General features: G+C 59.2%; 5 protein-coding genes across 5 annotated transcripts; all 5 read left to right on the forward strand.

Annotated features, from left to right (window-relative positions):
* Positions 1-1,142: 1,142 nt before the first annotated feature.
* LINJ_30_1870 (conserved hypothetical protein) lies at positions 1,143-1,499 on the forward strand (the record flags this gene model as incomplete). The annotated part of the gene is made up of 1 exon (XM_001466996.1): positions 1,143-1,499. One exon carries the CDS (start codon positions 1,143-1,145, stop codon positions 1,497-1,499), a length of 357 nt encoding a protein of 118 aa, XP_001467033.1.
* A 752-nt stretch (positions 1,500-2,251) lies between these two features.
* LINJ_30_1880 (conserved hypothetical protein) lies at positions 2,252-2,794 on the forward strand (the record flags this gene model as incomplete). The annotated part of the gene is made up of 1 exon (XM_001466997.1): positions 2,252-2,794. The coding sequence occupies one exon, from the start codon at positions 2,252-2,254 to the stop codon at positions 2,792-2,794; it is 543 nt and encodes a 180-aa protein (XP_001467034.1).
* Positions 2,795-4,216: 1,422 nt separating this feature from the next.
* LINJ_30_1890 (conserved hypothetical protein) lies at positions 4,217-7,279 on the forward strand (the record flags this gene model as incomplete). The annotated part of the gene is made up of 1 exon (XM_001466998.1): positions 4,217-7,279. One exon carries the CDS (start codon positions 4,217-4,219, stop codon positions 7,277-7,279), a length of 3,063 nt encoding a protein of 1,020 aa, XP_001467035.1.
* Positions 7,280-9,060: 1,781 nt separating this feature from the next.
* On the forward strand, positions 9,061-10,878 carry LINJ_30_1900 (hypothetical protein, unknown function; the record flags this gene model as incomplete). Its single annotated transcript, XM_001466999.1, has 1 exon — positions 9,061-10,878. The coding sequence occupies one exon, from the start codon at positions 9,061-9,063 to the stop codon at positions 10,876-10,878; it is 1,818 nt and encodes a 605-aa protein (XP_001467036.1).
* A 2,676-nt stretch (positions 10,879-13,554) lies between these two features.
* Positions 13,555-15,051, forward strand: LINJ_30_1910 (succinyl-coa:3-ketoacid-coenzyme a transferase-like protein; the record flags this gene model as incomplete). Its single annotated transcript, XM_001467000.1, has 1 exon — positions 13,555-15,051. The coding sequence occupies one exon, from the start codon at positions 13,555-13,557 to the stop codon at positions 15,049-15,051; it is 1,497 nt and encodes a 498-aa protein (XP_001467037.1).
* Between the last annotated feature and the right edge of the window lie 1,955 nt (positions 15,052-17,006).

Here is a 17,006-nt window from a genome sequence, read left to right on the forward strand (position 1 = left end):
CATTTTGCTGCTTTGCATGTTCTCGTCCTGATGCCGGAGGACCACACCTCGGCGCATCGTATCCTCAGGGTCTAGTGCACCCCGACTCTGTGTGGGGAGGAAGCCAGGCGAGCCCCCTTATCTCTGCCGACGCCGAGCTACCTCTGGTGGTAACATGGTCAAGTACTTATGGCGTAGGGCGTGGTGAGAGTGGTGTAGCGCTGCTGATATTGGAGGTCAGGTCCTGGCTGACGTTGCGTCGGAGCGGCCTGCGGCAGCGAGCACGTTTGCACCACCCACATGATGGGCAGGGTGTCAGCGTGGCTTGAGCGTACCTCACCCGGCCCTCGCACTGCCCACTGGTGTGGGGAGCCTGCGCCACGGCGAGGGGGATGCACCAGGGGTGGCGACCGGCATGATGTGAGCGGCTGTGAGGCGGCCTGTGGAGCGAGAGACGGCTAGAGCTTGATGCAGAGGCCGTGTGCAGATGACTGACTCGGCGCATAGCTCTAAAGCATGTGTCTAAGGCTGCTTCGCACGGTGCGACGGGCCTGTGGCAGGGCCGGGGGCCGAGTGGAGTGTGGCTCATGCTCTGTGATGGAGAATGGACATGATGGGTGGAAAAAACAAAATTTCTCTTCTCCCGCGTTAAGAAGCGCATGGCCGGTGTGCCATCCAGTGCGGAGAGGCAAAGTAATCGAGGAAGAATGGACATCGTGTGATTCCCTGATGGGGTGCGCCTGCTCCTGTGTATGCGGCTGAAGCAAGTAGCGAGTGCACCTGAGAATACCCCCCCCCGTCGCGTATTAAGCGTGCAAGTGACCCGCGGGGCCCATCTATGGCGCCGGTTCGATGAGACATGCAGGCCCGTTCTTCCGCCGCGGGAGAACGGTGGGGTGAGTCGTTGTATTTGTTGAGGCGTCGTGAACTTCTCTCTCCACCTACTGTCTCCGTCTCTCTCTCTCTCCGTGATTGTATGCGTCCTCCTTCCAGCTAAGATTTGGCTCTTCCATCACCTGTCTTGCTTCCCTTGTACGCTCTGGTGGCATCCTTGCACCAACGAGCTGTTCCATCTCTGGACAAGTACAGGGGGATTGGCACACATATGTGTAGAGAGAAACCGTGCATGTAGACCAGATAGCGGTGGAGGGTAGCGTGGTAGAATGAAAAAGTACATTGGCCGACAGCTGCGGCCATCGCAGCTCGCCGCGGAGCTGCTGCCGCCTGACCAAATGTGGTGCACGGTGTGTCACCAAGCCGTCGAGCGACGGCGCTTCCGCGAGCACGCCGCTATGCTGGGCCACCGACTTGGCCGGAAGAAGATGAACAAGCTGAAGTACGTGTCGCTCAGCATGTGGGAGCGGCATCGCGGTGCCTCCTTAGACAATGAAAGTGCGCATGAGGGCAGCATTGAGCAAGAGTTCGCGCGCTATCAAGCCGATCAGCGTCGCCGCGAGCAGGTGTCGGTGGCGGCCGCGTGGGGCCCGTCGCGCCCACCGTCGCGCGGAGATTTGTTTTAGGGCGCTTTGGAGTGCCTGTACGTGGGCACCCGGAGGGCTGCATCAGTGAGGAGGCGCGCGGCAAAGCAGTCTGCAGCCTTTATCCGGTGGGGAAGTGGGAACGCTTTTGAAGAGAGTTGCGCCGAACAAGGGCAAAAGACAGCGCCCTACGCTTTTTCCCCCCTTTATGGAGCGGGCGTTCCTGCGCACCGCTTGCTGACGCATGCAACCCTCTCATGGCCTGCTTCTTGGCTACACGTGTGCCACACAATGAGGTGGACGCGTGCATGTTTTTCTTGCTTCTTATTTTTGCAGCAGTTGTAGTTGCTTTCAGTTGCTTGTCTTCTCATGTCACAGCAGTAAGCCTTATCCATGAAGATCGCCTCTTGCTCCCTCTTTTCTCCCTCTTTGAAGGCGGTGATACCTGGCATTTCGGCTCGTACGAGAACCTTCCCTCTTCCTGTACTGCTGCTCGATTTGGGAGCTGGAGCGCCCCATGTGCGACATGCTGTGTCTGGTCTTACTGACCTCTTCCAGATTCTCATGGTCTCCCATTCGCCTGCCCGCTTCTCCGATCCCTTCCGCATCCTCGACCTCGCTACACTTGTGGGCCTCCGCGGCCATTCGCATGGCCCTCTAGAAGCGGGGTCTCCAGACGCATACCTCCGCAGACAGACGCGCGCAAATTGCTCATTGCAACGCTGAGCTTCTCACATATCCTGTGTTTTCAATTTTTCACGTGCCAACAAGCCACCACTGTCCGCACCGCAGCCATGGAGCAACCAAAAGGCATCAACATCCTCATCACCGGCACCCCCGGAACGGGGAAGACTTCGATGGCGGAGATGATCGCCGCGGAGCTGGACGGCTTTCAGCACGTAGAGGTGGGTAAGCTTGTGAAAGAGAACCACTTCTACACCGAGTACGACACGGAGCTGGACACGCACATTATCGAGGAGAAGGACGAGGATCGCCTTCTCGATTTTATGGAGCCCATAATGGTGAGTCGGGGCAACCACGTCGTCGATTATCACTCCAGCGAGCTGTTTCCCGAGCGCTGGTTTCACATGGTGGTCGTGCTCCACACATCCACGGAGGTTCTGTTTGAGCGCCTGACCAAGCGGCAGTACAGCGAGGCAAAGCGAGCGGAGAACATGGAGGCTGAGATTCAGTGTATCTGCGAGGAGGAGGCGCGCGACGCCTACGAGGATGACATTGTGCTGGTTCGCGAGAACGACACGTTGGAGCAGATGGCCGCCACGGTGGAAGAGATTCGCGAGCGGGTGGAGGTGCTAAAGGTCGAGCGCGGCCTCTGAGGTGAGACGCTAGAGAGGATGGTAGGTGCCCCACGCGCCACTTTAGCAGAAGGTGCTCTCAGTACCTCGGACGATACTCTTGTTTTTATAGTGTATTGCTGCGCGTGCGTCTGTTGGGTGCCCACAAGAGCGAAAGCCCACAAGGAGCCCACTCGGGTGGCGCTCCCCATGTCTCATTGGGGGGGGGGGCGTGCGGGCGGGCCTTTTTGCTTTCTTCATGACTCCCCCGCCCATGGAAGGTGCGTGCACGTGCCGCGCACAGGCTGCATGTGTGCTCGAACTGCTGTTGTGCATCTTTTTTTTTTTACTCCCTTGTGTGTGTGCAAGTGTGCACCTCTGTAGAGGCGATGAACGCGCAGGATGGCGCAACATGTTCGAGTCTCGGCCAAAACTTGACGTTTAACGTGACGCTTAAAGAAGATAAACATTTCGATGAACGAGCGCTAACGAAAAGAGCCACCAATCGACATCGGTGCCACTTCTACGCTCCACGGAGGAGATAGGCGTGGATGGGGCCACTGCAAAGTCTCTGCCATGTGTGCGTGTGTGTCGTTCATCTACAGAACCTGCACGATGGCACCGCTCCGGCTTTGCCATTAGGACCTCTGTGCGCGCTCAGAACGAAGAAGGGGTGCTGCACCGACACCGACACAAATGCACGGCTGCCCACCATGCGAGTGTACGACCCAGTGATTGCACAAGGTCAGACCCGACTCCGCGCTTACTGCAGCAGCAGCGAAAACCGGTCTGGTAGCCTTTGCATCCTTTTCTCGCCACCAAGAGACACACTTTTCAGGAGAGAGTTGTACTGCCATGCTCATCCATTAGTCGGCTTGCGTGCAGTGTTACCACAGCATTCGCATGCCGCCAAGCGCCCATGTCATTGCTCCCATCTTCTCTCCTCTCCTCTCCGTTGAGTGTATGCGTCGTGGGTGACGGCCTCGGTCGTGCGAGCGCCGAGGAAGAAGACAGAGAGATAGAGAAGCACCATCTTTATAACGGCGGACGGAAGGCGCCCCTCGGCATGCTACCAGACACCTGATTCTCTCTCTGCTTACCGCTGACAGACTTCAGGGCGCCTCGCCTGCATTTGCTCCCTTCCTCGAAATTGCACCTTCTGTTTACAAATCCCTTTTTGCCGTGGCGGCGCCGCTGCTTCGATCGAGCTCGGCTGCCATACACGATAGAGCATACATACATCCATAGACGCACACGGACACCCACACGCGTACGCCGTCCCCCCCCCCTCCCTTGCCCCCTCATACAAGACTGTGAACATACATCCTTCACACGTTGAACCGGCCAGCTTCGTTTTCTGTGCACGGGCGCGCTGCCTTCGCGTGTGAACGCTTGCGCCGATTTCTTTGCGCTTTACGTTTTTTTTTTTCGCGTTCTTTCTCGTGCCGCTTTCGCTACTTTTCAATGCCGCACGCAGGCAATAAGCTGGTGCCCATCGGGTGCAACATGAACGATGCCGCCTACCCGTTTCGCGGGGAGCACCGTCTCGCCGGCTGCATCAATCACGGTCACAGTGGCGTCGTCAAGAGGATCCCGACATCGATTGCGATGCGCATCAGCGGATCCAACTTAGTAATCGAGGAGGTGAAAACGCCAAAGGGGGTTGAGTTAGAGTGCGAGTTGGGCGTTGACGGCGGCATCGCGCGACCGGTGTCGCTGCAGCAGGCCTCCGCCTTCATGGTGCCCGGCGATGGCCACGACTATAACCTCATCGCGACTGTGAAGGCCAGCGGCAACCCGATGAAGCACTACTGCAAGCTCACCTTTAATGGCAGCGAGGGTATAAGTGTGCTGCGTATGCGCGCGCCGGAGGGCTGCAGCCCAGATGCGGTGTACATTGTTGCCGATGGCCGTCGGCTAAGACCCACGGCGGGGTGGTTCCGCATTCCCATCCACACGAAGGAGTGCGCTCTGGTCGCAAATCTCCCGCTCGACGGCGCGCCGCCGCCGCCGCCGCCGCCTCCTCCTCCTCCTCCCTTTTCATTCACCGCTACCCCGCCGCTGCCGCCGGCGCCCAGTGGCGGACTTGCTGAGAAGACGCTCGAGGCGACCACAGGGGCTCCGTTGACGGCAGGGAACGTGCCTGAATTGGAGACGCGCATTCATCCCCCCCTCATTCCTAACGCGGGAGCGGTGACCCTCACGGAGCCCGTTTCTGCCGCGATGCCCAGCTTTGTCGCGACGGCGCCGGGCTTCAGCCTTCAGCTGACCGGGGAAAACGGCAGCTCCGCGTTTGGCATCGGTGTCGCCGCACTGCCGCTGAGCCACCGCCGAGCGCAAACGGTTCAGATCGTGGTAAGCGACGCGCAGGGGCGGGTGTTGCTGCGGCAGCGATCGCATGTGCCGTCGCTGGAGCCCGCGGCAGTCTCTCTAGCGCTGAAAGACGACGGCAAGGGTGGACTTGCCCTGAGCGCAAATCCTGGCAGCAAGATTACAGTCGGTGGCGTGCCGCAGGCGGATCCTTCAGCCGCGGCTGTCTTGCCGCGCGTTGTGCCTCAACGAGCGGTGGTGGAGCAGCCAAACGCAGACGGCTCTGTCTCGAAGGCAACGCTGGACGTGGCACCGACGTCTGGGCCCGCCCCCGTCTCTGTAGCCGTGTCGAAGCAGCCGCCGCCGCCGCCGCAGACACTGACGCTGCCGGAGGCCTGGGTGAAGGAGCTGTCTGAGGCGCTGCAAAACTCGAATCCGGATGAGCAGCGCCGCCTCGTGCAGAACATTTATCCTTCGTCGATTCCTGGCATGACGATTGTGAATTTTGTGCGTGATCAACTCACCCGCCAGCCACCCGCCATCTCCTTCACCGTCTCCAGCAACGGCTTGGAGGCGGTGCAGTGCCCCGGCTGCTCGGTCACTGCCGCCGTCGGCAACGATCCTGCGCGCCAGATTCCGGCCTTCGGGTCGGTGACGTTGGCGTCGGGAAAGTCGGCCTTGCTGACGGCGACAAGTACGTTGACGCACCGCGCCGTGTCTGCATGCCGAGTGCAGATGGCGCTGCCGAGCGCCGTGACCTTCACCAGTCCGACGGTCTCGGCATACCCGCCGCACGCAGTGGCGGGACCGCCCATGCAAGCGGGTCCCTCCGCAGACGAAAGGGCGGATTCCGACGTTGTGAGCCGTCTTGTGGACTGTCTGTTGCGCCACAACCTGAGCGCGCCGCTGGTTGCCAAGGAACTCGACAGCATGTCAACAGCCCCGTTCTCCGCGCAGGGGCGTCGCATGCTTTCGCTCCTGACAAGCTGCCTACGCAGCGCTACTGCGAGCGGTGCGGCCGCTGCGATGCAGGCTGCCAGCACTCAGGCCGCCGCGGTCGCCCACGCAGCACCGGAGGAGATCTTCTTCACGTGTGGGCCGGGTTACGTGGACAACATCTACACAGCTCAACCGCAGTACCAGCTGTTTGGCGCCGTAGACGACCAGGCGCCGCAGATGGTGCCGCAGCGCGGCCGGATACCTGCGCAGGGCACCCTCGAGGGTGAGCACAAGCCCTTCTTCATCCGCATCACCGCGCGTGACCCGACAACAGGGGCCGTCAAGGTGGAGAAGACGGTCACGGTGCTCGGTGTTCGGCACGAAGCGAAGCCGACTCCTGCTGCCGTGGAAGCGCCACCACCCGCTCAGGTCAGCTACACCGCTGCACCGACTGCTGCAGAGACGCTGCCAGAGGCATTCGCTGAGGAGCCGTTGCACCGGCTAGGCGCAGCAGCTGCTGCGGCACCTGCCTTCATGCCAGAGCAGCAGCCGCCCCGCGACAGCGCGGCAGCCGCGATTCCATACATGGACGTGTCGCTGCAAGCAGTGGGCCAGGACGTCCAGGCGCGCATCCTGTGTCATCCGCATCTCCGCATCGTGTGCGACGTGGACGGCGTTGGCGGTAACACGGGCCGCTCCGACTTTGTGGCCAAGATGCCGGCCACCCGCTTCCACCAGGTTAACTTCAGCCTCATAGATTTGCATGGCCGCGTGGTGTTCCAGCAGAAGCTCGGCGTTCCAGCCATGATATCGCCTCTGTGGGGGCTGGCGTTGCAGCACAACGGCCTTGCCGTGGATCCGGAGGTGGGCGCCCTTGTGACTGCGTCGATCGACCGAGCGCTGGAGCGAACGCTGCAGGGCAACTTTGTCTCCTTCGACGCGAGTGCGCCACACTTTGTGCACCTGCGCAAGTACCACGACAGTATTCATGGCGGCGCCGCCGGTGAAGTGTCGCTGCGCCTGCCTGGCCTGACACTGCCAGCGGAGCTGGAGGAGGTAACGCGTATTATGCGTCGTCGTGCCAACGGTGAAGCCAGCGATCCGCAGATCAAGACGGAGCTCGAGCAGTTGCGCGCTCGCTGCACCGCAGCTTCCGTTGTGGAGCTGATTACCAGCATCCTCGACGGCTGGCCTGCGACAGTGAGCGCGGATGCGCGCACCTCCGGTCGCGACAGCCCGTCAAGCCGCATCTTCTTCCGTTTGACCGGGACGGATTGAATGCGGAGAAGGATGAGGGTCAACCAGCTGAGCGCGTCAGAAGTGAAGGACGGAGAGGCCGAACGCGCACACGGCGGCGGAGGGCTGCTTGTGCGTCTACCTTAACTGCCTTTGTTTGTCAACGCCCTCCTCTCTCCCTTTCAGCTTCCTTTCTCGCTCGCTAGTGTTGTTATTACTTTCATGCATCGGCGTGCCTTTCGAGAACATGTGCCTGATAGACGTCTAGATAGATGACGGCGACACAGGTCCGTATGTGTGTATATTTGTGTGTGTCTCCCTCTCTTTCTCTCTCGGCGGTCGAGTGGAACTTGCATTCTTTATCGCTTCCTGTTGTGTTTTGTTCGCCTTCAGGTTGCCGCCGTGTCGTGTCTCCTCCCTTTTGTTTTCGTGTGTGGAAGCCGCGCCAGGAGACTGCCCCGTGTTTTTTTTTTTTCGGTGGTCATATATGCTGATTCTCCCTGGACGCTCCCTTCCAGAGGACAGTCGACGTGCCCGTGCCCCCCCCCCGCCCCCTCCCTATCCGAGTGTGGTGTGGACTAGAACGAAAGACAAGTGAAGAAGACGAAATCCATACAAAAAGCGAGAAACTCGCGTAGGAACGGCAAGGAGCCCACTTCCTCAGCGTCTCCACTGCGGGCAGCGGCAACGTGGAGAGACAGGTGAGGTCCACAGGACGGTTTTGACGATGACGGGAAGCCGGCGAAGGGGGCAGAAGCAGTGTGGCGCGTATACGCCTACGCCCTCATGAGCGCGTGAGACGGGTGCGACTCCGGATGCTCAGGCCTATGAACGTATGCCATGCTATCTTGTTTTCTGATGATGTGCCTCATGCTCGCTTTCTGCTCTCGCCTCCTTCCCGTAGGTTACCTGCGTGTAACGCACAGCACGCGCAAGCAGCGGCGCTGGCAGCCGTGGCCCCTCCTCTCGCTCGCCCATTCTCCCCGTGCGCCGTCGTGATTCTGCTGAACCCTTCGATTCAGCATCTTCTGAATACCCCATTTCTAGGTACTCCCCTCTGACTCTATTGCGCTCTTTGCGGCTGCGCTGCGCGAGTGCATGAGGTCACCATGTTTGCACCGCAAAGAGACACCGTAGACAGCGCTCATGAGCAGGTGTTCGGGTACAGGCCGGCGCGCAGCACTGCTGCTGCGGACGCTGCTCCTGCGTCACAGCGTCCACAGCCGCCGCTCACGGCTCCGCCGCTGCGCTCACGCCCAAAAAGTCATCCTGTTCCTAGTAGCGGGCTCGCGCTCGTGCCACGCCAGCCAGCAGGGCGACAACGCTTGCTTGCTGGGACGCTCAGTCATCGCCAAGCTCCTCGCAAGCGGATTATTCTTTCGAGCAGGGGCTCCGGCACGGAGTGCACTGCTGACCTGGTGCGGCAGCAGTATCACGGCGCGGCCTACGCGGACCCCGGGCAGCGTGCACCGCTCGACTCCAAGTGCTACAGCCCCCCCATCCCCACCAGCAGCAGAACCTCTTTGTGCGCCAACGCGCTCACGACTTTGGCGCAGGCGGAGCTCAGTGAGCCAGCGCTGTCTCCCACATTCCCGGTCGTCACCTCCTTACCACGCACCAATCCGTACTACTGCCACGTTCCCAAGTTACCGCCTTCGGCGAGGAGACAGGCGGACGCTGATGCAGCGCCGATGCCGCCTCCAGAGCCTGTTCGCGATGCCTTTGAATCCTCGCCACGGAGCGCCTGGGCAACCTCGCAACCGCAAATGACAAACTCCCCATCTCTGCGCACCGATCCTAGTGTTGGGACCGCAGCTGCTTCCATGGTGAGTGCAACGGCGACGTTGCACAGAAGCGGCAGTGCAGGCGTTTTTGAGCGTCTTGCTGGTGAGTCGCGCATCGGAGTGACGATGCTCGGCAAGCGCGTGCGTCAGTGGGCCGAGGGTGCGGGCCTGGTGCTCCACCCCTCCAGCTCTGCGTGGCACGCGCTGCTGGCCTACTCGACGGAGCCCCTTAGGCACGAGCGGCTGTGGCGGCAAACGTGTGCCAAGGGCCGCTACCGGCTGTCATTGCTCGCGCGCGCCAAGGCCGGCGACACCACTCACTTTGCCAACACTGTGCAAGAGCACAAGGCTGCTCATCGGCCATCGCATGCTGATCCGCGTCAAGAAGCCATGGCTCATGGCCAGCGGGGCCCTGCGAGGCGACGCTCCTTACCTTCGGCCACTCCTGGCGGTCTGAGCGCCTACCGCCGCCAGCAGGAGTACACGCTGTGGTGTCGGTGGCAGCTGTGGCACTTTTTCGAGCAGGGCAGACGCTATCTGACGAGTGTGTGGCGTGTGCCGCCCCTCCTTGACTCTCAGCGACGCCACGCCGTCCGCTGCTGTGGCAATATCGAGTGCAGAACAACCTCTCCTGCATCGTCGATTTCTCGCATCTTCGATGGCCGCTACGTGGTGCCGAGTGCGGCGAGTATCGACGCCGCGCAAGAGGAACACAGAGCACTGGAGAAGCGGGTAAACGTCCTGCTGCGTCTTCTGCGGCAAGAAAACGGCCCCTCTGCGCCGACGTTCGCGGAGCGTTCTGGCAACCATGAAGGTGCTGTCAACGGAGCTGGAATGACCGCTTGCGGAGCGGGGGCCATGGCCGGCAGCACCGTCTTGGACCCGGATGGAGAGGGGGCGGAGGATGAGGAAACGGCAAACGTGTATCACTCGGTAAGCCAGTCGCGGCGCATCAGTGAGGCTGTGGCGGCAACGCAGCCATACCTCGACGTGCGCGTGGATAATACGACGGGCCTCATGCATTTAAGCCTGTACGTCAACGGAGACGCCGGCGGTAACGGTGCGGAATTCGTCGGCAACAGCGTCGCCGGATGCATCGACAACCACCGCTGGGTGATCCTGAAGGGCCTGTGGGCGCTACAGGTGCTCGTGTTCTGCTTCCATCGAGAGGAGGAGCTGCCGTCGTCGACTGAGAAGCATGCCGACGAGTACCTCAAGAGGCAGGGTGGATATGACGAGCAGACGGAGCAAGATGCGAGCCGTCGCAGCCAGATAGTCGACGGACTGGTGGTCAAAGGCGTGGCGTTCGCCAAGGTGAAGACGGGGCACACTTTAGCGACAGCGCAGGACACCTTTGCGTGCACTCGCTGCGGACAAACGCGGCGTCTTCATAATGAAGTGTATATTTCGAAAAAGACAGGCCGTATTGTATGCGGCATGTACTACTGCGTTGTGTGCCTGGCTCGCACGCACCACGTCCGTCTTCCACCCATGAAGGACATCCCGCCGGGTCTGCTCGGCGAGAGAGAGGCTTCCGTGGCGGACGTTAGTTGGCTGCACACAGTGCGTGACGTCTCCTCCGCTCGATGTAGCGCCTCGCTGTCGCGCTTTGCGAACACAGGCTTGTCAGACCTGCTTCCGTCGGCCTACGCACATCAGTGCAGCATGAGCTCCGCTCGCGCTGCCGACGCGCCGCAGTTACCGGATGAGGCGGCAGCCACCGCGATGCGAGAGTGGACCCGTGCTGCGGCTGCCGCCCCGCCTCCTGAGTGGCACCCCGGCGGTAAGGTGGACAGCGATGAGCTCTTTGGTGGGACGCGCGGGTTGGACTGCCCGCCTCCGCGACCTCGCATGTAGGATGCGAAGGGAAAAGGCCCGCTCTTGTTTGTATTTGCGTTTGCCTTTGTGGATGATTAAAGGTGGCGCTCGCCCCATTGCCATCGCGTAGCCCCCTCTCCCCGCAGGTAGTGAGAGACGAGCACATCCATTGCACATGCTCGGCGATTTCTGTACGTCTGCTTGTCAGTGTATGCTGACGCGCCGACGTGCGTCGCTTCATCTCTCGACTGCGGCACCACCTCTGCGTTCTCCGAATCAGCTGTGGGATCCCCTTCGCAAGTACGTACGAATGACGCGTCGAACATGTGCGGCTCTGCAGCGCTGGGAGGGAGGCAGCAACGGCAACGCCACTCGTCTGCTAAAGACGACGCGGGCTGCTTTTGACTTGAGCTTTCCTATTCGGCACTCATAGAAGGGCCAGTGACGGTCTCTCTCGCTGGAGAAATTGTGCGATGCTGCGGCTTCCTTCTATCACGTCCTGTCTTGGGTTTGCCTAGTCGCGCGCAACCTCACTACATTGCAACCGCACGCCCCCTCCCCCTTCCCAACGTGCTTTCCTTGCCTCGACGACAGTTTCCTCTGCGGAACTCGTTTCTCCCCACTCACCGCGAAAGGCAACCCAGCGGACGGGAAAAACATGAAGAAACAAACAAAATAAAGACAGAACCGAAGAAGAGCATAACGAAAAGCGCTGCTGTCTGCCTTCTCGTCATCACCACCTCTCCCTCCTCTCCGGCATGCCGGCTGGCATTTTCATCGCGCTGACGACCTCACAAGCTGTGCTGGGCTGATGACGAGGTATCGTACTCGCAAGCCGTAAGAGCACACGCACGCACACACAAACAACATGACAGTGATAAGTGCCCTCTATCTGGTCCATCCTTTCCTGCCTCTTTTCATCATCCGAGCTTTCACCTCTCCCTCATTCCTTTATGCGCAAACACGCCCGCTGATGCGGGCATCTAGACAACCCGCGTAGGCCCCCCTCTTCAAGGCACTGCTAGCAGATGGAGAGGACATGCATCGCTATGGCTCTGTGTCCTCTTGATAGTCTTTCTTAATTCTTTTCATTGCCGTTGCTTTTCGTGCCCCTACTGCTTCCCTCCGTGGCATCTCCACACATCCTTTTCCTGTACGAGATCATATCGATAACCGCAGCCGAAGTCGAGTGCGACGCATCCACGCATGAAGGCATGACAACGCTGGTACCTAGTGCAGGCAACGATGCACAGCCACCCACGTGGAAGACATCCCATGGAAGAAGTAACTCACGCCCTCTCTGTGTTTGTGCTGGATTGCTGTCGACTCTGCGCTTTCTCTTGTCCTATTAAAGCTTCTTTCCGAATCACCACCACGACCACTTTTTGCTTCACTTTGGCGCAAGGTAGACTACGCACGCACTCTCACCCTCGGCAGTCATGTGTGCGGCCCCTTTATTATTAGCATCCCCTTCGCCGTTCTTGTTGCGGAAGGGGCCGCTGATGGCGGTTGTCCTCTTGGCATGTCAGAAACCCCCCCTCCCACGCGGGTGCTGGCACACAATCTCTATCGCAATGCGCTTGCTGAGCTGCAAGTCGATGCCTCCGCCGCGACAGACACTCTTCAGGGCCTCCTCCCTCTTTTCCAGCTTACACGAACACTACACCTGAGCGCTTGGTCGACTGTGCCCTGAGAAGCGCGTGCACTCGAACCCACTCAAACGGACTTGAAGAGGAAGCCTGTGTGCGTGCCTGTGTGCCTTGACAAACAAAGACACTCCACAATAGCAGCAGGCAGTCGCGGGTGCGCGCAGGTTCGTCGGCATAATGGAACTTGCTCCGCCTTTGTCGAGTCAACTATCCCATTCGTGGGACACGCGCGAGGTACTCCGGCGCATGATATCTGGCTTGTGTGGATGCACGATCTCGGAGCAACCAACGAAGTACACGTCATCTGCGAACAGAATAACAAAACCGGGCGGTGGTGGTGATGGTGGCGACGTGCTGTTTACGGTTCGAGCGCTTTGGTCGCTCATTATGGTCTCGATAGTGAGGTCCGGTGTCCCACATACGCACCAGCTCTTTGGCATGCGTACCTGGACACTCATTTCGCATGTGTGCGTCGCTGACGCTCATATTCTTTTTCCTCTTGCGCATGCTGCTTTTGATTTGCCCATTTTACGCCGCGCATTGCGATCGCGAAGCAACATGTCTGTGCCTTCAACATTCCTGAAATCAAGGGCGCATCCCCGCGTTAGCTTGGTTTGCCAGTCGACCAGCTTGCTCGACGGCTTAATGCATCGTACCGGGCTTAATGACTGCTTAGAGACAACTAGTCGGTGATGAGTGTGCGACGCCGCAGGCAGCAGTGCACCAACGACACCATCCAAAGACCGGCATGAGCCACTGACTCGATCTCTGAAACTGGCCCGCATCTAGCGTTGATGCCACCCCTTCTCTCCCACCTTGCGCGCATGCACTTGTACCATTAACGTCCTCCTCCCCCCCGGGTGCTAATGATCCTTCATCTCGTTTCTAAATCTTCATCGACATGATCACTCCACCGATCAGCTTGTGAGGCGCTTCGCATCCATTCAACGCGTACCGGCACAGCCGCCCAGTCAACTGCGCCCAACAGTAGCCTCCGCACATAATTCGTCAGCGTGAAGCCGCTCTTTTTTTTTCCCGGGCTTTCCTCCGGCATTTCCTGCTTGACATGCTCCGCCGAACGCTGTTTCGTTTTAAGCCGGCCATCTTGACGGCAGCCGAGGCCCTTCAGGATGTGAGGGATGGCGCGACCATCGCCCTCGGCGGCTTCGGCTTTTGCGGCTTCCCGTTCGAGCTACTCGAAGCGCTTAACCAGAGGGGCACAAAACAGCTTACCCTCATCGCTGGCACGACATCGGGGCCTGAGAACGGGACCGGGCCCCTCGCGCGCGATAGGCAGCTAAAGAAGATCATCACCAGCTACGTTGGCGAGAACAGCGTTCTCTCGGATCGACTCTTTCACGGCGAGTTTGAAATCGAGTTTTGCCCCATGGGCACGCTGGTGGACCGTCTGCGCGCTGCGGGTGCGGGGCTGCCCGCCTTCTACACCCCCACCGGCTACGGCACCGCAGTAGCCGAGGGCCGCCTCCCCGTGCGCTTTGCGCCGGGCAAGGCGGTGAGGGTGGCCGAGTACAGCCAGCCACGCGAGACGCGGCAGTTCAACGGGCGGTGGTGCACGCTGGAGATGGCGCTGCCGGCGGACTTTGCGTTTGTGCGCGCGTGGAAGGCGGACAAGCGCGGCAACCTCGTGTTCCGCGGGACGACGCAGAACTTCAACCTTGCGTCCGCGAAGGCTGCGAAGGTGTGCATCGCGGAGGTGGAGGAGATTGTGGAGTGCGGGGAGCTGGACCCGAAGACGGTGCACCTGCCCGGCGTGTATGTGCACCGCCTGGTGTGCCCACCGAACATCAGGAGAGCCGCCGAGTTCGTGGTGGAGCGCAAGCCTGGGTTCTCGACGGGGACCGGGAAGAACGCACATGCAGGCCGCAATCTCATAGCTCGCCGCGCAGCCCTTGAGATCAAGGATGGCATGACACTGAACCTTGGCATCGGCATCCCCAACATGGTGGCGAGCTACATTCCGCCTGAAATGGACGTGGTGCTGCAGGGAGAAAACGGCTTACTCGGCATTGGCCCCTACCCGCTGCCGGAGGAGGTGGACCCCGACATCACTAACGCCGGCAAGCAGACCGTCACCATGAGCAAGTCAGGTGCTTCGCTGTTCGACAGCGCCGAGTCCTTCAGCATGATTCGCGGTGGTCATTTGGACTTGACGATGCTTGGCGCGCTGGAGGTCTCTGGCACCGGCGACATTGCCAGCTGGTGGGTGCCTGGCAAGGTGCTGAAGGGCATGGGTGGGGCCATGGACCTCGTCATGTCGGGCTGCCGTATTGTCGTGCTGATGGAGCACACGGACAAGGAGGGTAAGCCCCGCGTTGTGGAATCGTGCCGAGTGCCGCTCACCGGCACTGGCGTGGTTGACTTGCTCATCACAGAGCTCTGCACGTTCCGCTTTGTGAAGGAGAAGGGCGGCATCAACGAGATGTGGCTGTCGGAGCTCTCTGAGGGCGTAACGCTGGAGGAGGTGCGCGCAAAGACAAGTGCTGCGTTCAAGGTCGACCCAAATCTCAAAACGATGCCGCGAGTGGATCCTCTACCGACTTGAGTGGGGTCCGGCGGCTGGCCGATCATTTCACGCAGTGCTTTTTTTGTTCTTTTCTTTTGTTTGCTTTCACGGGTAGCACGGGTGCGAAGTTTTGTGGCAGCTGCGCTCCACCCGCACGTATGCGCCGCATACGAAAATCACTCGCCCTTTTCCCCTCCCTCTTACGTCGCTTCATCCTTTATGTTCTCCTTTCTCCGTATAGGCTTGCTTTCCCCGTGCATGTTCTATCTTCGGCATGTTTTCACCGAAAACATGTGTGAGCGCTTAACACATCAACGTGCGTATTGGTTTCTTTCTGCTTTGGGACTGCGGTCCGGAGAGTGGGCGTACTGTGTGCATCTCGCCCTCTCTCTCGCTGCATGCCCGCCTCTTCGACCCTACTCCCCGCCTTTTGCTGCTTTAGGTCATGCTTTCCTCTTTCTCTGTGTTTTGTTGAAGAGGTGGGCAGCTTGCACTTGCACTCACAGACATACACGCATATACACACACTCTTGCCCTCTCTTATCCTTCATCTTGCTCCCCGCCTTTCTCTCAGAATGTGGTGCCTTTGTGTGTTCGACGCTCCCACCCTCTTCTTCCCTTCCCTTGTTCTGTTCTCCATGCGCGCGCCAAAATATTCTTTTCTTTCATAGCTTTTCATGGATGTCTGTTCTTGTGGGTATGCGTGCATGTGCCTGCAGAGATGCTGTAGCTGTGTTGAGTGATTCTCTCCCGCTCTCTTCTTGCGTTTGGGTATCGACAAAGGTGGCCGCTTGCAGGGCCTTTTTTTTTCCTTCTTTCTCTGCTTCGCTCAGTGACTTCGGTAGCACGCAGGTGCGCACGTGTCCAGGAAAAGATGGGCAAGCGTTAGCTGAGGTAACCCGTGGCTTTCGAGTGCACGCTGACATCTTCTTGCACCTCCCACTCCTGGACACCCTCATCCCTACCCTGCTTTCGAAGACGTGTGACCGCTGTAGCTGTCGTGCCAATGAGCTTCCATGCGCATCCCGGGGACGCATTGCCGCGCGTGAATCCACGGCAGCCACTGTGTCTTCACAGCTTTCCGTCTCTCATCCGAATGTGGGAGGCCTATATCCCTCTTGAAAACGCGTTGATCAGAAAACGAAAACGGCAACAACAAAACACGCACCCGAACAGCGCAACGTCGTTTTAAACGGAGCAGCGTGACACGACTACTTTTTTATGTATTGCTTGGCTATTCTGGGTGAAGCCATCAATGATGGAGACGAAATACCACGTTCGTCCCGCCCTTCACACTGACCGGCGATGTATGCAGCAAGATGTGCTTCTTGTATTGCTCTCTCTTTCTCTATTGCTGCATTCGGCATCAGAGTACGCGTTATCGGTACGCAAGGAACTCCCCCGCCTGCTGCCTCGTTTTTTTTTTGCGTATTCACCGAGACTCTCCGTGCATTACCGCTCACTCTCTTCTCTCTCCTCTCTCGCGCTTCCTCTTCGTTTCATATTTTTTTTTCTGTTTGTTTTCAGCCGTCTACATCGTCCTCAAACTTCTCTCTATCCTTGCCCCTCTCTCGCGTGTATCTAACGAAGGCACCTTTGCTTTTTAGTGGAGGAGCCGGTCACAACGGAGACGCACACGCACACGCATAGGTGACACGAAAACAACCAAATACGAACCCCCCAAACTCAGCTTGCCCGAGGTATTTTTCTTTTTTGGATGTAGTCACGCTCTGCTCTCTGCACTTCGAGTCTGAATCCTCTATTTTTTTTTCTTGTTTTCGTTGTTTAGTTCTTTGCGTGCAGGCCTCGTCCGATCTGCAACACCCGTGGGTGACACTGTTACCCCGTAATCAACCACCCAGTTCCACTGCCGCTGCCTTCCCCTCCCTCGTCATTAACTCGGCAATCTCTTCACTCTCTCTTCTCGTTTTATTTTTATTCACGTGCCTTTCGCCACGTCGTCTCGGTCTCCCGCGGCGGCGAGCACTACTTCT

Source organism: Leishmania infantum, chromosome 30, assembly GCF_000002875.2.
Source record: "Leishmania infantum JPCM5 genome chromosome 30".
Lineage (NCBI taxonomy): Eukaryota > Euglenozoa > Kinetoplastea > Trypanosomatida > Trypanosomatidae > Leishmania > Leishmania infantum.